Source organism: Apiospora hydei (assembly GCF_038363865.1).
Source record: "Apiospora hydei strain CBS 114990 chromosome Unknown utg000002l_segment0_segment0, whole genome shotgun sequence".
Classification (NCBI taxonomy): domain Eukaryota; kingdom Fungi; phylum Ascomycota; class Sordariomycetes; order Amphisphaeriales; family Apiosporaceae; genus Apiospora; species Apiospora hydei.
The window spans coordinates 4,594,919-4,615,887 of NW_027117361.1; the positions used below are offsets into that span (position 1 = coordinate 4,594,919).

At 53.4% G+C, this 20,969-nt stretch overlaps 7 protein-coding genes across 7 annotated transcripts; 3 read left to right on the forward strand and 4 right to left on the reverse strand.

Moving 5' to 3' along the window:
- Window positions 1–1,076: 1,076 nt before the first annotated feature.
- Window positions 1,077–2,497, reverse strand: PG997_001427 (uncharacterized protein; the record flags this gene model as incomplete). Its single annotated transcript, XM_066805742.1, has 3 exons — window positions 1,077–1,319; window positions 1,378–1,484; window positions 1,543–2,497. The coding sequence occupies 3 exons, from the start codon at window positions 2,495–2,497 to the stop codon at window positions 1,077–1,079; spliced, it is 1,305 nt and encodes a 434-aa protein (XP_066675515.1).
- A 1,841-nt stretch (window positions 2,498–4,338) lies between these two features.
- Window positions 4,339–5,436, forward strand: PG997_001428 (peroxisomal membrane anchor protein conserved region-domain-containing protein; the record flags this gene model as incomplete). Its single annotated transcript, XM_066805743.1, has 1 exon — window positions 4,339–5,436. The coding sequence occupies one exon, from the start codon at window positions 4,339–4,341 to the stop codon at window positions 5,434–5,436; it is 1,098 nt and encodes a 365-aa protein (XP_066675516.1).
- Window positions 5,437–5,601: 165 nt separating this feature from the next.
- On the forward strand, window positions 5,602–5,889 carry PG997_001429 (uncharacterized protein; the record flags this gene model as incomplete). Its single annotated transcript, XM_066805744.1, has 1 exon — window positions 5,602–5,889. The coding sequence occupies one exon, from the start codon at window positions 5,602–5,604 to the stop codon at window positions 5,887–5,889; it is 288 nt and encodes a 95-aa protein (XP_066675517.1).
- Window positions 5,890–6,788: 899 nt separating this feature from the next.
- Window positions 6,789–9,019, reverse strand: PG997_001430 (uncharacterized protein; the record flags this gene model as incomplete). Its single annotated transcript, XM_066805745.1, has 2 exons — window positions 6,789–8,297; window positions 8,357–9,019. The coding sequence occupies 2 exons, from the start codon at window positions 9,017–9,019 to the stop codon at window positions 6,789–6,791; spliced, it is 2,172 nt and encodes a 723-aa protein (XP_066675518.1).
- A 1,601-nt stretch (window positions 9,020–10,620) lies between these two features.
- Window positions 10,621–10,920, reverse strand: PG997_001431 (uncharacterized protein; the record flags this gene model as incomplete). The annotated part of the gene is made up of 2 exons (XM_066805746.1): window positions 10,621–10,684; window positions 10,736–10,920. 2 exons carry the CDS (start codon window positions 10,918–10,920, stop codon window positions 10,621–10,623), a joined length of 249 nt encoding a protein of 82 aa, XP_066675519.1.
- Window positions 10,921–11,367: 447 nt separating this feature from the next.
- PG997_001432 (DNA glycosylase) lies at window positions 11,368–13,619 on the reverse strand (the record flags this gene model as incomplete). The annotated part of the gene is made up of 5 exons (XM_066805747.1): window positions 11,368–12,092; window positions 12,133–12,830; window positions 12,899–13,238; window positions 13,445–13,491; window positions 13,546–13,619. 5 exons carry the CDS (start codon window positions 13,617–13,619, stop codon window positions 11,368–11,370), a joined length of 1,884 nt encoding a protein of 627 aa, XP_066675520.1.
- A 335-nt stretch (window positions 13,620–13,954) lies between these two features.
- Window positions 13,955–20,753, forward strand: PG997_001433 (uncharacterized protein; the record flags this gene model as incomplete). Its single annotated transcript, XM_066805748.1, has 9 exons — window positions 13,955–14,881; window positions 14,995–15,501; window positions 15,887–18,656; window positions 18,710–18,882; window positions 18,939–19,109; window positions 19,164–19,323; window positions 19,384–19,530; window positions 19,586–19,603; window positions 19,693–20,753. 9 exons carry the CDS (start codon window positions 13,955–13,957, stop codon window positions 20,751–20,753), a joined length of 5,934 nt encoding a protein of 1,977 aa, XP_066675521.1.
- Window positions 20,754–20,969: the final 216 nt, after the last annotated feature.

Genomic DNA, 20,969 nt, shown 5'->3' on the forward strand with positions numbered 1-20,969 from the left:
GGGTACTGGAGCTCGTCGATTGAGCTATCGTCGTCGAGGTAATGCTATGCGACTGTAAGTATGAAGTCAATGGGCGATTGTCGCCGAGGATGGGGGCTAGGGGACTTACAAGCAATGAGGTGATGGTTTCAAGGAAGGTCGGGTTTTGTTGCGAAAAAGTCGGCAACGGGAATGTTGGTGATCTATAAAGACACAGAACAAGAGAGTGGCACAAGGGCTTCCTCGTATTCAATATCGACGAGGATAAGGACTTACGTGGCTCATGAGTTATGAGGTAGCGAGTGTGGGCAAGGTTGGGTTCTGTTGCGAAAAAAGAATCGACGACGAGATTGCTGGTGATCTTTATATACACAGAACCGGAGTGGTACAGTATTCACCGTAAGTGACTAGTCAAAGTCAGTGGCCTTCTCACGTTCAATTCAGCCGACAGTTACCATAGCAGGCACACTGCCGCGAGAAAGGCACAGGAATGTTTGGTTCTCTCATAAAGGATTTGACGGAGGGTATCTTGGCCATTGGATATGCACAGATCCAACACACCATACTTCACTACCAAGTGACAGTCAAGTCAGGGACTTGATCACATTCCATTCACCCTCGCCGACAGAAATCTGATAAAGGTATTGTTGGAACAAAAGTGTTACATGGCATAGGCTATCGTGTGGTTGTCTCTTCAGTTCTGTGAACAATCCTAGTTCAGTAGGACACCGTAGAGCAGCTCGGAGACATCTAAATTTGTCACTAAGATGAATGTGTAATGCTTCGACCAAAAGACTTTGGGATGATATATATTCCGGGCATGCCTGGAGGACACTAGACATACAGATACTCTGTAAGCCCTCCACTCTATACTCTGCGCTCTTGGGACAGATAGATAACTCGTGAGTTACCCAAGGTGGCTACGTTTATTAAAAAATACAAGGAAATGAAACCGATACGCCCTTTGAAAAACAAATGCTCAGGGGCTACCCAGTGAAGGGACAAGTGTATTCGTATAGACACTTTGTCACCCGGGAGCCCATTGTCAATACAGCAGCCTATTGCCTAGGAAGGCTTTGGGCAGACGTGATGTCGTCCTAGGATACCTCCTCGACCATCTTCCCACTTCGCAGGCCGCCAGGAGTGAATACCTTGCCCATAGGACCACCGAGCATCTCCTCGGGGACGGCGATGCGGTTGCCCTCCTTGCTGCTGATCCATCGCACAAAGATCGGGTCTGCCTTGTTTGCATCGGCAGCTTCAGACTCGTCATTGGCGAGCTGAGCCTTGCTCTTTGCCTTGGGGGCTTGCTTCTTGAGAAGCTTGTTGATGGTTTCCATCTATATGGCTTGTTTAGTGCTATGTATCGACAAAGATGGCTGGTTAGGAGATACGTACCTTGACTTCCTCGTTGCGCTTCTCGCTGAGGTTGCGTCTTCGACGAGCCATTTCTGCGCGCCGCATGGAGATCTCTTCTGCAGTGAAGACCTTCTTGGCTTGGACCTCTATATATGGGTGTCAGCGGATTCCATCAATGTACCAAGGGCAAAGGGGAATGCCTACCGTCAGAGAGCTTCAGGAGACTGCCGTCGGCGTCATCCTCGAAACGTGCCCTTTGTCGTTTAGTCATCTTCGTGAGGTCAGGGGTTTCGCCGTCGTCATCGCCGCTCTCGAGATCATCGTCATCATCCTCTTGCGGCGCGCCGGCTGCCTCAATCTCGTCGTCCTCTTCACCTTCGGCATCCTCATCAGGGTCATCGCCACCGCCGACCTTTACGGTGTCCTGAATCTCGTCTTCACTCTCAAGTTCACTAAGCTCATCGTCGTCACTGTCCCTAGCTTGGATGACGGGCTTACTTGCCGCCTTGGTCGGCGTCTTGTTCTTTGAGTTGCTGGTGGCCTTGGTGGGTCTCGAGACTTTGATCGTGGGCGCTGACGGCGTCATATCGACGTCCATATCGTCTTCCTCACCTTCGGCATCCTCCTCACCGAGAGCATCGTCCTCGTCGCCATCGGCATCAAGGTCCATGGTGTCGTCCACCACTATCTCGCCTTCGGCATCCTCCTCGCCGACCTCGATCATGTCGTCGTCCTCACCCTCGGCGTCCTCCTCCTCGCCTTCAGCGTCGTCATCATCATCACTGGAATCGAGCGTGTAGCTCTTCTTCTGTACTCGGGTCCTCTTGCCCGAGAGTATCTCGCCGCCGATAAAGCCCTCACGGGCAATGACGGAGGCCTTGGCAGAAGACGAGCTGGTGGGGCGACTGGTAGTAGCCTGGCGGAGCTTGCTGGCGGGCAACTTGACTGTAATATGCATATGCTGGTTAGAATCCGAGGGAGAAGACGGAGGGCCGCGTGTGACAGTTGCTACGGCGCTCTTACCCTCAGACCGACGCGATGAAGTCCTGGAAGACATGATCCTGCCGGTTCGACTACTTGTGATGTTGTCGCTGTCGACCATGTCAGTAATTGCCGAGTTTGCCTTCTGGGCTGCAGCGCGGCGAGGGCGGGACGCCATGATGAGAAACAATCCAGGGGTATGTGTCGAATGAGGGTTTGTGGGGTTGTAGATGGATGAGGCGGGGGACAAGATGGGGGATATGGGGTGGTTGTCGCGCCGGACTGGTGAGCGGCAGAGGTGCGATGGGAAGTGAGGGATGCAAGGGCAATGCTTTTTTTGGAGGTTCGACGTGAGTGTCTTTGGAGTGGGCTGAGAGGTTGAATTAAGCTTGCGGCGTTTAGAGATAGCCGTGACACACGTTCGGCCAGTCTGGTTGTGGTCAGGGTACAGACGAGGCGCCCCCCAGGCTAGATGCCAATTCCCAAAGTCTTTGTGCTGCCAACCAGATGCCTTCGTCTAAGGTTCCCTTGTTGGACCCAACGGCAAGCCGCACGTGGGAAGTAGAGCTCAAGTATCTGTACCCTGAAACCGACCCGATCGAATGCCCCTGCCCATTTGACGGATACAACTATGTGTTGTTTGTTTGCTATCCAAATGGTTTCTTTTCTCTTCCTCGCCCCCTTATTACGACATACTACTTGACGTATTGTATTCTCTCTTATATATTCACTTGAACCAATGGAGATTGCACGAATATGTCGCCAGGTTAAAAGCAAATGAGGGAGGCAGGGAGAATATGACAGGATGAAGAAGAAACAGAAGAAGAAGAGATGCCGGCGGCTCACACTTACGACAAGTCTAAATATGCAGGTATGCTTGATGTCGCTTTTTACTTCTGTCCCAATGTGGCTTACCTGGCCAAGCTGCAGAGGACCTGTCGATTGGGTTCCTGCGGTTTCGTTTCGCCGCCCCCTGGTCTTGGGCGAAGCTGGCTGTGCGGGATTGATTGATTGACTGATTGCTGGACGGACTGGATGGAATGGGTGAAATGGGTTTCTGACGTGGAGTTGCACTCGATTGGCTCGCAGATCCCCTTTTTGCGTCGCACCGAAACAGTCTAGTGAGCTGAATGAGGTACTGCGTCGTATAAATATGCGCTTACTCGCCTTTTTCTTTGAATTCGGGGGTGGAACGGGGTGGCGGCAGGCAGGTTGCTTACGAGCGATGAGTGATGCTGAATGAACAGGCTGAATGAGTCTTGGAGGTTTGAAGGGACGAGATCTGGGCACCTCCGATCCACCGTCCAGCTAAGCTGGTTGGGCGATCAACTAACCTTATTAGCGTGCGCGACTCTGATATTGAGGACGCTTTACGTTTGATAGGATGCAAGGCCTGATCACAAGAATGATTGGATTGATAAACAATAATTGCCGGTTTGACAAAAACAATTATGACCTGGATTCCTAAGGATGAGTCAAGTCGCGTATCATATCATACTGGCTGGCGCTTCAATACATTCAAAGTCACGTGAGATTGACTGCCAGGATCTTCGGTGAGGCTCGGTGAAGGCCCAGAACCTGGTACGCACGTCTAATAGAAACACCGTCTTTCTACAAAGTAGAATCCGAAGGTAACAAGGACGCATAGGGCTGGCTCCTCGAACCTGCAAGCTGTTCATATCATTGAATTTCATTTAGAGTATGAATTTCGAGATATAGCATGTAGAAGGTATTCAGCCATTGATCAGGTACTTGCCTCCAGGATTTACCCGTGGCAGTACTTAGCCTAGGCAGGTACATGACCTAGACATCGGATCGGTACACGGCAATAACGGGGGCGTCTAGCAGCAGTGTGGGGGCCCCAGCCAGCCAGCCTACTAACTTGAGCTGAAGCTGCCGAGGCATATGACAACCTTATCCATCCACCGTCGTTCATATTTATTGATGCATTCTTTCCCATCCTTCGCCGCTGCTCAAGTTACGCCTGCATCGCCCACAGTCCTGCGCAACGCTGCCAGTATGGCTGAAGAAGACCAGAAGGCCGAGGCTCCGGCACAAGGTGAATCGATCGAGTCGCAGCCTGCAGGCTTTGAACCAACCACCCTAGACCAAGCGCGCCGCTTCTTAGCCGACGAGAGCGTCCAAGGACAGAGTCGCGCCAAAAAGGCCGAGTTCCTCAAAACCAAAGGCCTGCAAACCGAAGACATTGAGAAGCTTCTTTCAGAAGAGCACGAGGCGGAGGCAGAAACCCCTTCTGCCTCATCATCGGGTCCCCCAGAACGAGAACCAGAAGCCGTGCCAGAGAAAGTCACAGCTGGAGAACCCACAATACCACAGACGACATCACCAACTTCAGCAGCTCCTGCTACGAGCGACGCACCGCCAATTATCACCTACCCCGAATTCCTCACCCACTCTCCTCGACCACCGCCTCTCATCACCCCGTCGCGTCTTCTCGATATCGTGGCCGTTTCTGGCACAGCATGGACACTGTTATACGGCGCCGCGCGACTCATCGTTAGCCCGATGGTCGAGACCCAGACCGAGGCGCGCTCCGACTACTACACGCACGTGAACGAGAAGGTATCGCACATGGTGGAGAAGCTCGAGGGCCTCGTGAGCGAGGTGCCGTACAAGAACGGCAAACCCCTGCGGCAGCAATCCGAAGCCTACACCGACGCTGACGACGACAAGAGCAGTAGCTACGACGACCCGACTGAGATGTTCCACCGCGACATCGGCACGCAGACCTCCACTCCGCCGCCTACCGTTACCCCCTCTCGGGGTGGCTCCGACGCGACTGAATCCACGGTCGATGCGCAGGCGCGGCGTCTCGCGCGGCTGTCCTCGGCTGTGAAAGAGCTGTCGGACATGTACACGAAGCGGGCCGAGGATACGTCAAACCTCCATTCGGGTGTATGCGAGTTACGCGAGGAAGTAGATAAAGTTTACAGGCAGCCCCAGTGGTCCGAGTCTGCGTCCTTGTACGGCCTTCCAAGAATGGGTCGAACTACCCAACAGGAAGACGACGAGTACAAGAAAACGAAAGACGCCATCCGTAGCGTCAAGGGCGTGTTTCTTTCGTCTAGAATGTTCCCCGCCACAACAGCGAGATAGGAACCCACTGTTGCGGCCCTGGCACGGGTTGATGGTGTTGCCGATATAGCTACATCTACCTAGGCGGCTGGGGCAGATCAGCCTGTCCTCCCGTGCCAGCGAAGCGTGGTTGGCGGATTGACGACCACATTTGCGCAAAGCTGGGCGTTGCAACACACGCCTGTCATGACCTATCAGCCACGGACCTATACCTCGTTGGCGCTCGATCTTCATGGAGACCCTGGTACAAGCACGAGGCCGCGGTACGGCATCTTCGTGGACGACAGGACCAACAGCGAGCTGCGTAGGGTCCGTTACGTGCCCTATCCAGATCTCGGTGCCCTGGAATCTTTGGTGTCTTCTTCAACCACCGTAGAGCAAGTTACGACGCGCTGGGAATGCAAGCACCATACGGTACCTATACTGGTCATCGAAGCCAAGCCTGTCTTTGAACCCATCAAGGCCAAGTTGTAATACGGTAACGTGCGAAAGGACAGTTTTCGATATTTATTTTTAGGGGGAAGGAAGATGGTCAGCGGGTGATGATAATGTTTTTTATTAGCGAAGAAGCAACTACCACCAAGAACATCTGTAGCCAGCGGACAAGGAAAAGGGTAGAGTTAATTATGTGTATGAATGAGTGTAATGTCTAGCTGCTTTTCAGATACCCAACTTTCAAGAGTCACAAGCAGTTCACACAAGTCACAGCAGAAAAGTGTAGTCATGTAGTAGTAGCCCATGCGGTGTATTTCCATTCTGGTGGTTTTATCTGGAGAAGAAAATATCTGCCGTAAACGCAAGGGGAAATACTAACCCTATCAATCATAGCCCTCCGCATATGGTGTGTCGTGAAACACTTTCCGCCTCTTTAGATTATGTATATACTGTATGGATGACCGAATATATCCACTGTTGGCTCTTTCCCCTTCCCTTTTTTCGTGTATGTAGGTAGGCTCAGGACATTGCCACGAAGGAAGTCCGTGATAAGAAAGAGCAAATACCAAATGCCAAATAAGAACGCCTTTCGTCTATGACGATGATGTGGTATCAAGAGAGATATAGAGAAAACTGTAGGAGAAGAAAGTCCTTTTTCGCTAGGGAGACGACGTCGTACCCAACCGACCGAAATGCAAAACTTGAAAATCAAACCGCTTTGTTGTTGCTGTTGAGCGAGCCCATCCCCCAAGGAACCAGCCCCAGGGTATGTGTGCATGTGACCAGCCAACCAACCCTTGATCATGATTAAGGGAAAATACTCAGGGCAGTGGGGTCCAGTTGTTACCCTGCTGTTTCTCCGAATACGCTGGGTCCGAGAAAGAGGCTCGCCGGTGCCCGGGAAGAATGGCGGCACTCTGGCGCCGAGAATAGTCCTTCTAGTACTTCTCGTTGCCGTAGTTGCCCGTCTCGCCGTAGCTGCTCTGCCGTGCGTGGCCGAAGTGCGTCGTCGGATTCGACCGCGGCGCCCGGCCGACGGTGGCGTACGCGACGTCGTCGCCGAAGGGGTCGCTGCCGCTGTTGGTGTTGTTGTTCCGGGCGCTGGTCATGAACATGGGCGGGCCTTCGCTCTGCGAGCGGCGGACGAACTGGGCGGTGCGCGGTGACATGGGAGGGCGGCCGTCGCCGGTCAGAGGGCCTCCGCGGTTCTGGTGCGTACCGTAGCCGCTGGCGGCCGGGAAGGCGATCATGGTGCGGATGATGCCGATGAGCACGACGACGATGTAGACGAGCAGCAGGCCGGTGGAGATGAGGGCCTCCTGGATGATGCCGTTGCGGAGGTGGTTGGTGACGCGCGTGACGGCGCCGGTGACCTCGTCGGTCGTGACGCTCGAGGGCGAGGCCAGGAAGGTCGTCATGTCCGAGTCGCCGTCGATGGAGCGCTGGGCGCCGGCGGAGAAGGTGTCGTTGCCGAAGAGCGGGAAGCTAACCTTGGAGTGGTCGTGGACCCACGTGAGACCCTTCTGGACCGCCTCGACTTTCAGGCCGATGAGGCAGCGCACCACCTCCTTGATCGGGTCCTCGAGGATGGTCTTGCCGAACACGGTCGTCAGGCCCTTGTCCATGAGGCGCGTGAAGGTGTTGAGCGTGTCGTTAACGGCGCCCGTCGCGTTGGTCACGTACCCGAAGACGTCGTTGTTGATCTCGTTCTGGAAGGAGAGGACGACGCTGTTGGCGTCGCGCGCCCAGCCCTCGGACACGCCCTCGAGGCTCGTGACGACCTCGTTGGCGAAGTTGCCGACCTGGTTCGCGAGCGCGGGCACCTCCTTCTCCACCGCGGCGAGCACCATGTACTGGCACAGGCAGGAGACGAAGCCGGCGATGGCCAGCGAGAGCACGAAGATGGCCGGGATCGAGGTGCCGTAGGCCACGGCCCACTGGATCAGGTTGCGGCGCTGCTCGTCCTTGCTGACCTTCTCGGCGACTTGGATGCCCACCTTGGAGGTGAAGGGCGACGCGCCCAGCATCATGAAGTGGACGTCGTCGTGCTTCTTCTCGCTAAAGGTCTGGGCGTAGGTGACGGTGCGGCGCCAGCGGTAAATCTCCCAATAGGCCATGGGGATGCATACGAGGACGGCCAGGATGCAGATGACCACGATGAAGGCGATCTTGGCGGTGTGGGCGATCTTGAACAGGTTCTCGAAGAAGTCGACGATGCCGGAGTTGTTGGAGCAGAAGGAGAGGGCTTCCTTCTTGGCGACGGGGAAGACGGAGTCGTCGAACTTCCACGCGCCGTAGGTGTCGTTGAGTGCTTTCTTCACCAGGTCGAAGGGGATCGAGACGGCCCTGCGGGTGAAGTTCTGCACATCGTCGAAGTCGGGCAGCTCCTTGTTCAGCTTGTTCAGGTCGGAGACGAATCCCGAGGTGTCGATCTTGACGTTCTTGAGCTTGTCCAGGTCGGGTCCCATGTTGATTTGCGGCGCTTTGGGGGATCCTTGCCAAAGACGCTGCCGATGCTGCCGATTCCTTGGCTGATCTTGCCGAGGATGTCGTTCATCTCGTTCTGGACGCTGTCGCCGACCTTGGCGATGTCGTCGGTGATGGGGCCAATAGCTTTGTTCATCGCGTCGGTCGTTTTCGTGATCACGGCGGCAGAGACATTGAGGCCGCCATGGACCGCGGCGCTGATGAGGCAGGTGTAAGTCGAAGTCATCATGTTGATGACGAACAGGATGAGCTCCTTGACACCAGTCAGGATCATGTCGAGGATGACCATCATGCCGTGGACGGTCTCAGTAATGCCCTTTGCAGTCAAGCGGTTGACTCCGACGGACAGGTAGTGAGGCATGGAGGCCATGGCACTGCCCACATCCTCCACCTTGGTACAGGCCGATAGAGCCTTAATCTTGGCCTCGCCGAGGTTGTCGTTCAGTCCTCCCAACATGAGCAGCACCCGTACAAGCACCAGGATGAGCAGGATGGTCCATCGGTTGAGCCAGATCTGGGACAGGCGGGCCTGGAGTCCGAGGTAGGGTGCATGGCCGTCGGTCCTGACGACGCCGGGATTTGTCGAATAAGTGGGAGGGTCTTGTGGGCCTTGGTTCTTCATTTCGAAGCTCTCGCCCTTCAAGGATGCCGGAAGGGCATATTGATCATGGGTCGACGCCATGGTGAGGCGGTCTTTGCGTATCCTGTCAAGCAAGATTTAGTGCTGTTTCGTCGCTGGTGTGTATAGCTTCTTTTGCTGGATCGTGTAATGCAAGGCGCAATGCAAATGCTGAGAAGTAACAAAATTCGTGTGTGTGTGTGTGTGTGTATAACGAGTATGTACCCAAAACGGAAAATTGGCCAAGTAGAAATTGAAAGGTAGAAAGGCAAGCCTTTGAATAAGTGGTTTTAAGAAAAAGGTGGTTGTTATAATAGAACAATGAAGGTCAAGGAAAATGCCCCAATAACAGATCAACCTATTGTTCCCCGTGACTCCATAAAGAAAGAACAAGAGTGACAAAAGGGAAAATGGTGAATGTATTGAGGAGTCGAGGTTAGGTGAAGGAATCGTGGACAGACATATTGAGTAATGGGGGAGAACAATAGAGAGCCGGAGGAGACTGTTAAAAGACAAACACAACGCACCTCACAATAGCCCAGCCAAAAGGACCAGCTGACTGTGACCGACAAATCAGACTGGGTTTCAAGAGTCGAAATTTCTCAGCAGCCTTTTCCTTTGTTTCGACTTGGGCTCGCACGCAGACGCTTTCTTTGTCGGCTACGAGGTGCCCTGCGCGGGTCCGGGGGTCGAGTTAAGCGCTGCCTCTCAGCCAGTCGTTTCCCTCTGTCAGGCCGGCAGCCGAACAGTACAAATTCTGGTCTTGGCTCAGGTCTGCAAGCCGAACGGTCTCCAGCGCGGTTTATTCTTGTCCTCGAGCCGCGCTTAAATCTTCAGAGCGGGTGTGGTGTCGTAGGGTGGCTTGAAGATTGATAGGTTGATTGATATAGTTCACTCCGCCATGTGCTTACACAGTAGTATATTTGGGATGTATATCAAGATCTCGGCCGAGGGGGCACGGGCTGGACTTGATATCATATATATTGAACGAGTTAAATAAACAGGCTGTGCAAGGGGACGCCGGGCCTGGAGTGATAGGCCTCTTTTAGTATCCAAATGGCGCCCGTCTTTCCAGAAGTTCGCCATCGCGGTGGGAACACCTGGACTGGCATTTATGTGTAGTGTCCATAGTGTCTCGAGCCATGCAGTGACGACATTGGCCAGATCTGGGAACCTGCCCTGAAGAGGAAGTGGGTGGTGGGCTGTGCCACGAAGCAATCCAGGGTCTCTCGGTGTCTCTCTACATACTGCAAGCAGGTGGCAGGTAAAGTCAACATGGCGGTCTCGCGGCGGTGTCTTTTTGAGAAGAAGCTAAGCAGAAAGCGAAGAACGACCGGCAGGGATGACGGGTGACTGGGTGACTACTGCAGCCACTCATGAGTGTTCCTGAGTTTAATGCAGGGCACGAGGAATGTGAGGGCTCATACGGATATGGACGATAGGAAAAAAAAAGCTGGGGTCGAATCTTGGTTCACCATCGTTCAAGCATGCCCGGTGGGCCACCAAGACATGGTGAGTTGGCAACCAATCAAGCGATCTCGACTTGACTTGTCACTTGAAGAACTAGCCTCTTGGCAGGCCGATCCGCTCTTCTTTTCTAAAGGGTCCCGGCCTTTTTGCCACTGTCCAAAACTTGTTTTCGGGTAGCATAATCAGAGTCTAGATTAAAAATGATGTCGGTCGTTGAGCTTGATCAAGTCGGCGTTGGCTGGTCGAATACCGGTACACCTGCTGAATAGAGTCAGGCTGAATGCGTTACGAGATAGAACCACGACGGACGGGACGATGGGACGGCGAAATGCTTTTTGGCGGGTTTTGTCTTCGGGATTTTTCGAGTAGAGTAGCACCCCAGCCTCTTTCTTGGCTTTGCTGAGGTTGCAGTAGCTGAGGGACTCGAGGGTTTGAGCTTCTGCTGTCAACCGCGGATGATTGGCTGCGGGAGCTTCAACGGGAGCGCCCGGCATTGCGGGTCTGTTTAAGCGCCGAGTTTCATCAACCACTTGATACTCTAAGCGTCAATACACACGATACATTGAGTTGATGCTTCGGCGCCTAACTTATAGATCTGGATGGTGCAAAAATGCCGGAAGCCAAGACTCCAAAAACAGATCTCTTTCTTTCTGAGACTTTGGAGAGGCACCCTTACTGCTCACGTCGTACGGAAAAAGCAAGTTGCCAGGCGCATCGCTTCGGTTGAGCTGAGGTTACAGGAGATGTAGGCAGGTGGTCTTCTTACCCATTTGCAAATCACAGAACAAAGAAATCTCGCTGCGGAGTCAATACGTGGTGTTCTATATGGTGCCACATAGGGCATACATCTAGGAATGCAAGATTAAGTTATATGCGCCGAGCCCGGTTCGTACAAGTGTCTTGTCCAACAAGTACATGAACACCCAAGATCTATAAATCGCCTACTCTGCCGCCGCGTCCATGGCCTCGTTGACAAGTGACCAGCATTTCCTCATGCCAGTGCCCATGGATTCTTCTTCGATGTCGTTGCTCCACCGGCTACCTGAATTTGTGCCAGTCACACTAGGTGCACTCTCGCAATCAATACCCTTGACGCTGAAGAGGTGAACATGCATGGTCAGTTTGAGATGTGAGAACAGCCAGGGGACACTCCCCAGCTCCCCGACATGCTTCAGCCTTTTATCACCTGCGGGGAGACCCAGCACATCATGCACATAGCGTGATGCGATCTGCTTTCGTGACTTTGGTTGAGCCTCGCTGGGGTCCGATAAAATACTCGACGGAAATTCCCACAGTCCAGCCAAGAGTCCTTTCTCGGGGCGTTTATGGATTAGATAGTGTCCATCATCGCGCCGAATGGCACAGACCAGCGTCTGCTCTTCCCGGATTGCCTTCTTGGCGACCTTGAGGGGAAACTTTTTTGCATGATTTGTTATAATTGGCATACAAGCAGCGTCGTCGGGAGGGGATGATGCAGACTTCTTTGCCTTAGCAGAGGTGAAAAAGAAGGACTGTAGAGATGTCTGCTTCTGCGACGGTGCCTTCGCGGTTTCGGTGGGCTTGGGCTTCTGGCCGGCCTCGTCTAATAGGGCAAACTCTTCATATGATTGGCATAAAGTGCACGCATCCTCTATATCGGGAATGATGGCCCGAGTTGTCGGTTTGTCTGAGTCAGTGGCAAGCTTTCAAGCCTTCGTCGTACGCACGACAACTCGAGGAAATCGGGCAGTCCGAGCAATTGGGGTTTGGTGTGCATATCGTTGCCCCTAGTTCCATCAGACCCTGACCCCATCGACCTGGACGGTCGCTAAGTGCATGTCCATCGTTTTCGGTGCTGGGCGCCTCATCATCTTGCGCAACAGCCTCGACCAAGGCAGTGGCTGCACCCCATAGCAGATCAATGACGGCTTTGTCAGTCTTGACATCCCCCAAGAGACCAAGTTGCCGACTGAGCACACGCAGTACGTTGCCATCGACCATAGGCGCTGGTCGTCCAAAGCAGATGGCTGAGATGGCGCCCGCTGTATACCTGCCCACACCTGGGATATGGGCTTGTAGCTTTTCCACCTCGGCCGGCAGAAGCCCTTGCATCTCATCGGATTCACAGACTATCTTCGAAGCCTCGTGGATTCTAGTAGCTCGACTATAGTAGCCGAGGCCGCGCCAAGCCGCAAGTACCTCGTCGGCGTCGGCCGCAGCCAAGTCGTGGATAGTGGGCCATTTCGCCATCCATTTGTTCCAGTAGTCAATCACAGTGGCGACACGCGTTTGCTGCAACATGATCTCGCTGATCCAGACCTCGTAGGCACGACGTTCGAGCTGCTCGCGGAGTACCGCGGCATCGGGGACTGAGGACGGATCAATCCAGGGTTTCCGCCAGGGCATAGCACGCGATGCGCTCACGCTGTCAAACCATGCAAGCAGAGAAGCGCGGCCCTTCGCATTGTCTAGAGAAGGGGGCGGTGGTAAGACAGAGGATGCTGTCGCCCAGGGAAGGTGATAGTAAATGCGTCTGGCGGTGCCGCCGCGTCACGGCCGAAAAGTTGCTGAGCAAGTTGGGGGTTCTTGTCCCGAGAGCGGTTGCCTGCCCCGGCCGCTTTCCGTTTCTTTGGCGCCGGCTTTTCTGGTTCTTCATCCTCGACAAATTCGTCACTAGACTCGCTAGCGACAAGTCGCTTTTTACTGGCCCTGCTCTGGGCTTGGGCAATTGGCTTCCCTGAGTTGATTTCCCCTGACCAGTGACTTTGGCTGGTGCTAACTCTTCTACTGGCAACCGCGACGCGGTGTTTCTCGTTGAGCGTCGCATTGTGAGCTGGCTTCAGAAGTCCACCGAAACAGAAGAGTGCGAGTTGAATAGTAGTCTATACAGCTTAATTCTTCTTTGCGGCCTCCTGTTGGGATCCTGTAGTCCCTCCAGCTGAAGCCCGGCCGCGAGCTGCAGCTTGTGCTAAATCGTTTCTATTACAAGGGTTAGTTATAACATGTTCATATAAGACATATAGTCTACTAGAGACTTACTGGTCTTTCTTCCTTGCGGCTTCTTCAAGGGCAGGCTTGAAGGCGTACTGAGCTGAGAGTATGTTAGTATAAGAAAAACACATTTCGCGACACCGCGTTACAAGGGTGCCTTGCCGTTCCAGACTCCAAAACCAACAGCGACTGCTAATCCAATGAAGTTTCGCAGATATGACATGTTGACTACTAGCACACGTTTCGCGAAGTGTTGTAATCAAAGCAGAGTAGAGGCATCCAATTCGCGTTTCTGGACTTCAAAGTGGTGATGCGCTCGTTAGTGTAGATCGGGGCGACTTTTCCCGGCAGGCGGGTAGTACCATTAGCGCACAAAAAACCACTTACAGCGCCACCCCGGATAGCACTTAACCACTAAAACGCGTCTTCAGCGCCCCAGACGCGTCTCCACAGGTGTTTGCTCGATTAGAGCTTTGGCTTGGGGCAACCACTTTAAAGATTTAGCAATGCTGCATTTGTAACCCAGTCGCACACGGGAGGAAATGCATTACGATAGTGATGGCGAAATGGAAGGAGCTTGGAGAGGTCCCCGACTCAGACGATGAAAGTCTGTTCGACAGCGAAGACTCTCAGCAACCGGAGCTGCCACAGCTGCCTCAACTCCCAATCGCGGCCGATGCCGACGCCGACGATGCCCCGAACAGCCAGCATCTTGACGATCCAACACCGGCCGTTGTCAGTGGACAAGACCACACCACCGACCACGACAAAGATGTATGGGATGTGCCGACCTCCTCGCAAAGCTTGGAAGACTTAGATCATCTGTTCCCCGACGACTTGGCACCCTCGAGCCCTTTCCCAGTACTAGAGCACCGGTTCGAGAAAGCTTCAACTCCGAGGGGTGTTGAAGTTGACTTTGCTGAGCCATCTCGCGAAATTGCGGAACTTACGACGCCTACTCAAACCTCAGTCCCAGCTGCTGCAGCTGTCGAAGCTGGCGAGGCCAACCAATCTGCGGAACGATCTTCACTTGTCATCGAACTCGGCAGCAACGCCAACATCGATAATGCGACGGCCATACGTATAGCTGAGGACGAGATCTTTGCGCGAGAGGAGGCTGTCCGCCAGGGTCGGTCATTCCGGCCCCGAAAGCCTATACAGGAACACCCGTATCTGCTAGAAAGTGCGCACTATAGCAGTCTCTTCAAGTCCCGTGGAATCAGGCCTGTTCGACTGGCACTCGAGGAGGCGGCGGCAAACGAGGCAAAACAGAAAGATTCGCAAGAGGAAGATTACGAGGAGGACACCCAATCGACGGGTGGCGGGCTACAGGATACTGCCGAAGACAGCCAAATAAGTCTACAACACAACAGCTTGGACGATCGCGACGAATTGGCACTATCTTCCGCACCGAGTCGTTCCCAACGCCGACTGGACGTCCGCCTCTTCCCGACAACCAGAGAAGCTCGCAGAACGAAAACGATGGTGACGAGCTTCCAACGCTTGAGGAACTTATCAGGAGGAAATCGGTTCTAGGCAGACCAAGGGCACATACAAAACGTCGCGGATCACCAAATGCATCATCTAAACGAAAACAGGCGCGAGTTTTTCGGCATCCATCCCCAGCAGCTAGTGGAACAGACATATTTGACATCCCTCCGTCGCCGCCACAGACAAGCCCACATGTTTTCTCCGTGACACCCATTGATGGCATCAACAATACTCGACGCAGAAAAGAAGTAGCCTCGATAACCCCCAAGCCCAGCAGCGCAGATATATCCAGAGACCGTACGCCTGTCCCTACAGACCAGGGGCGCCAACCGATCGACCTAACCGTCGACGACGATTCTGATATACCTGGTAGCCAAGATGGCGTCCAATACATGGCTGGATCTGACGCCGAGGACCCTGATAATGCGGAAGCCAGCAGTAGCCCAGAAAGGGCACCCGATCTGAACTTCCGGCGAAAGATCCGTGGCGTTCTTCCTGCGTCTTGGATCCGGCTGGATCAACAACTCCATCGGGCACCCGCCTTCAAGCCTACTCAGCGGCGCAGCCCCGAGGCTTCCCTGAACGGCCACAAAGGAAAGGAGTCGCCCAAAGACGTATCGTTTCCCCCAAGCCCAACAGCACAAATACACCTTTTTTCTTCGACGACGATGAGTCAGATAATGATAATAGCACGAACAATACGAATTTACGAAATAATGACCATGTACCCATACCGCATCAAAATGGCGAAGGCTTGTCCATTTTTGAGGATGATGCTGGTTCCGTAATCGAGGACGATCACATTGATCACATGCTACCAAGCAGAAAACGGAACACCTTGAGTTCAAATCAACAGCGAGCCGGGAAGCGAAGAAAGGTTCAAAATCCAGTTTCCGGTCAACCAATTGCACGAAAACGCCAGCAGCGCATTACAGGGCTGTTGGACCGCTCGGCGAGTGGTTCAACCAATGGTGCTAGTAAGAGGCTCTCGAACACCAGCCGTCTCGCAAAACCACAACGAATGCACGGAACTTGAGACACACTCCCCCTCCACGACTCAGCATCCTTGATGTTATGCAATCCGACGCGCCGCAATTTGTACGTATTGCCGCGCGTGCAGCTAAGCGAAGGCCAGGCAAAGGCAAGGCGAGCCCTAAAAACAAGCATATCAGCCTTGGTACGCGCAGAGATAACGTTGAGGTGAACGACGTTCTGCGTAGCTGGAAAAGGGGCAAGATACAGGCGCGTATTCCTGAGCCTGTTCACGAGTCCCCAGATCACCCGCTTCCGAGCGAAAAGCCTTTGCGACCCGCTTCAGCGAACAAGGTAGCAGAGCCATCGAGAAGACCGCCGAGGCCTCGCCCGCAGGCCGCAACATCAATATCGCGCTTCTCCAAACCAAAGAGGTTAGCAAGGCAGACAAGCATCGACAAGTTTGTGGCTGTCGACCACGACGCATATCTCGAGCAAGCCAGTAATCTGGAGAACCTACCACTGACCACCCAAAAGCCTACGAAACGGAAAGGTCTGAGTCACAGACAGGACTCTAAAGTCGCTACACGGGCGGCACAGCTCGAAATGGAAGAAGATGAACCTCTAAGCCGGTACGCGTTCGATGCTCGAAAAAAGGCTCTCGATGCGCTATATCGCAAAAGTCGCAAGGCTTTGCCTTCTGCCGCCAATGCTCGTCTTGAGCGTGTTTTCTCGGTCTCATCTGCAGCCCCTGCCGTCTCTGTGCCCGCAGCTGAACCCCAAAGGCGTGTTGATACGAGCAAACCGGACGCGGCGCTCAAAACACGTAGGAGACCTCGCAAATCTACTCGGCCAAGGCCCTTAGATACAGCGGCAGCTCGATATGTACATGCAAACGATCCCTTGCCAGAGGTTTTCGAAACCACTCCTGAGCCATCCATGTCGACGGAGAAAGGAAGCAGGTTGGTGGAGCTTGGTCCTTATGGCACCCACTATACGCAGCATTTCGAGCTCTTCCCTCTGGATCATGGTGTTTTCTTCCACGAGAGCACCATTATTGGAGATGGGCGAGTTATCATGGCATCCGACGAGAGTCGTCTTGGTGACCTCACACAACCAAGGGGCCATTGTTCAATATCTCTGCGCGACATCGTTCTTCGATGGGGGCCATGGGACGCCCAGACCTCTTCCGAGGTAGGGTTGGTGTTTGATTCGATAGTCGAAAAGATACAACAACCAAGTATCGAGTCTACTGGAACTCCTTCCGGGATGCCTGTGCAAGCTGCAGATTTCGTCCTAACATATTTTCAGCAACATGTCAGCTTCCCCACCAACGACAACGATGCCGCAAAGATGTTTGCCAAGAGGATGATCGAGGTCATATCCGGCTTTGCTGAGCACCTTGGCTTGTCGACAGAGGTCTTGGATAGCAGCACGAGACAGTCGATCGAGGTCCTCACACGTCTGTTGATTATATCATTACAGATCCTTCGGATTTGCGGGAAACTGAACTTGCCCGAGTCACTTCAGGTTGAGGACGCGCTGAAGAAGGTTGCTCAACGGCTCGTAAGAATGCTTTTGAAGTCAGATCTCAGCGATATCAGGGACTTGTATGATAACCTTCAGGATGCTCGCTTCCGAGAGCACGGCATCCGAAATGAGGAATACCGGGTGATTGCTTGGGTCGTCCTTGTACGGGTATTACAAGAGGCACGCATTCCTCGAGCAGGATTCTGGGACGTGGTGACACCCCTCATGTTGAAACCTGACTTTGACCAATCCGTGGATGCGCGAGTATTTGAGAAGCTGTGGCACGATCTATTCACCATCTTGCCGCTTGGCGAATTTGACAACCAAGGTGTTGCTGTTTCGGGTATTCGACACATGATGCCACTTGAGGGCTGGATCATGCCTCAGAAGCTATTGGGCCGCGTCTTCGATGCTTACAAAAGCAACCAGCAGCAGTCGCCCAGTTTCAACGATTACTGCAGAGGGGTTGTCGGTCGGTGCCACTACTTGGTAGAGCAGTGGGGATGGCGGAAGCCGCATGCAGTGATTGGGGCCATTTTCGACTTCTTTGCAGGTCAGAAGCTCGCACATCTGAGGAATGAAGAAGTCTACCGATCGCCGCAGTTCCTCGAAGAACTGGCGGGGACCCCATCACTGAAGCTCCAGCCCGAAGATCGCTGCTTTCACATATTCCTGAAGCTCCTTGCTCTGGCCATCCGGCGTTTGAGAAACCTTGGCCTAATCAAAGATATGAAAAATCTGGTTGCGCGCGTCCTGCCAAATCACGATCGGCAATATCTCCGGGAGAGCGATGTGCATGAGAGCGACCTGGCTGCTCTCCGAAACCATCACGATCTGCTATGTACGCTTTTCTGGAGCGCCCCTCCCCTGCTGCGGCCGTCTGTACAGACGATCCAGAAGCTCGTGGTTCCTGGCAGTTCTCACAAAGAAGCATGCTTGATCAACATCCGGGCATGGAACCAGCTGGCACGATTCGTCGTCACCTCCCGAGTCGACAGGACTACATATAAGCCGTTCGTCGAGTGGCAAAATGATGTATTCAAGCAGGTACTGGACCAGTACAATTCCGTCGAGTCCGACATCCAGCAGCAGTTTTCGCGGTTGTCTAAAGACGCGTCCAAGGGCGTCAGTCCGGAACTGATGAAGAGCGTTGCCAATGCGAACAAGCAAGCCGCTACTGACGTTTTGCGCTGTTCATTACAAGCCACTTTGGATGTTGTACGACACGCGCCGCGTCTAGACATTGCTTCTCTGGTGATCAATACCTGTAAGTTACATAATCTGAATTCTCTTGGAGGACTATCGGCTGACCATCAACAGACCAACTGCATGAAGTGTTCACACGCTTCTCTCGTACACCCCCTGAACTGGAATGGGCTACGTTGCAGGTAGCCCTAGCTACCGTCGAGTCGCACCTCTCTAGCATTCAACGATTTCTTGGGAGACAGAACGTGCCAGCTGAGCAGGCTAATTTTGGAGATGATGCTGTTATGGTAAGTCCGAGTAGATACGGGTTTCCAAGATGTCCTTTCACTGACAACACTTCCAGCATCTCGACCGCAGTGTGGCAGTTACGTTCTTCTCAATGGCGCGGACAATAGTATCGTCTACTGGGGAAAATCAAGCACCACACGCTATCCGTGGAGGCCCGGCACTTGTCGAGAAGGTTGTGTCGGTTGCTGGCCAGTTCGCAGCAATATCTAACCGTTACCTTGGAACGGTGAGTCCCAGTCTTCTCTTGTTCTATTTGTGATCTTATTACTGACTCTCACAGCGCTTGTCCCGATTCTTCAAAACCGGTGATAAGTTCAGACTGTTCGATTGCTTGCCTTCAAAGCTGTACCTGTCATCGAGACGGTATCTGTCTCTTTTCTTCGCCATGCTGATAGAATGCGGCGTGGCCGACTTCCAGGTTAGCATTTTCAACTTCCCATGTCCGAACCTCGCTAACATGGCCCTAGGACCTTGACACGACCCCCTTTGGGTCCTCATAGACGCCATTGCCAAGCCATCCGAAGCTTTGGCATACGAGAACAGGCTTGCATACGCAGTGAAACAACATGCTAGCAAACATCTCCAGGATGTCCCGGTGGAACTCGGAAGTATTCCAGACTACAACTCCAACCGGGACTTATTTGAGCGTATGTTGCCCCCGCAGATCCAAGCAAGGGTACAATCCGACTGACTTTCATGCAGATATCTTGACATCGCTGCGTAAGAGCTTGCGGAGTCCAGATAATACGCAAAAAGGAAAACGCTACGTGGGGAGTTCATAAAAGCCGTTCAACACACAATGGGACAAGTGAAGCGAGATCTTGCAACTCTTGTGGACACCCCTGAACATGCACGTTATATCTCCTTCGTTCAGGCCATTATTCACCTGATCAAAAGCCAAGACTATCCAGTGGATCCCTTCTTCCACGAGTTCAGCAGCCTGTACGCGCCTCCGGCCCAGGATCCGAGTCTACAGACGGCTAAGATACTTTCACATGGACTCGGCCTTGAAGACAACGTCACAGGAGCTGTGTCGAACCTATCATACTACCTTTACCCGAACTTCAAGGCGGCCCTTGCCAACGCCAAACTTGAAGGACAGAGCAAAGTCATTCAGGAAGGGATGAGAAATACGCACATCATGTCGTTCATGCTGGGTCATATGATACCTGCCATCATCCGCACTGCTGTCAAGAAAGCCGAAGGGTGGATCATCCTCGATGTCTACGTCCGAGCTCTGGAGCAGTGGTTTGATGCCGACTGTGTCCATCGAGAATTCGACGAAGAAGACATGGACAGGCTGCTTGATTTATTGAGATTCGTCTACGCAGACGTTCAGCTCCTGCAGAGGATGGAGATCGCGTTAGGGCCCGAGCGTTTGCACACGTTGACGCAGATGACCAAGCTGCTGAACTTGTTGAGCCCCTCGATGACCGCGTTCCTGTTCAACAATAGCCGGTCATCGGTGACAGACGACCTGCGGAAGGCAAACAACCTGCGTGAAGCCATTGAGGCGTTCACGGAATATACGCGCGCTGCCGGTCAGTATCTCGCTAATACTCTGAAGAAGGCGAAGGGCCGGGGACCACCGGGTAATACCGATACCACGGCGGTGGTACAGATTGATCCGGTCTTTTTCTTCGAGGGCGTCCAGTTTAATCCCTCGAGCTCGGCTCTGGGCTCAAACGAACAAATCAACAACTTTTCCAAGCACATGATCGAGGATATCGCCAAGGACTGGGAAAACACAGGATCCAGTCTGACCATCAGGGCCCGGCCGGCGGTCCTACTACAACGCAATCGGGACAGGGGACCCCGATCCCGCAGTGGAATGTCAGGAAGCTGGCGACAGAGCTGTTGGAAGAATTGAAGCAGTGGAATAGTGTGCATGACAAGGCGCATCACGGGTCAAGTCGTCGCTGCGATATAGATGTGTTTCACAATATGCCGTTTTAGCATATATAGGTAGAGAGGGGGCGCAGGAGAGCGAGCAACAGTGTTCGAGTAGCACGGTGTTAGGGCGCTTCCAGGGACAAAGCTAGATGGAGCATTGCTCGCGGCACACTTGTAGCATTTACATCAATTG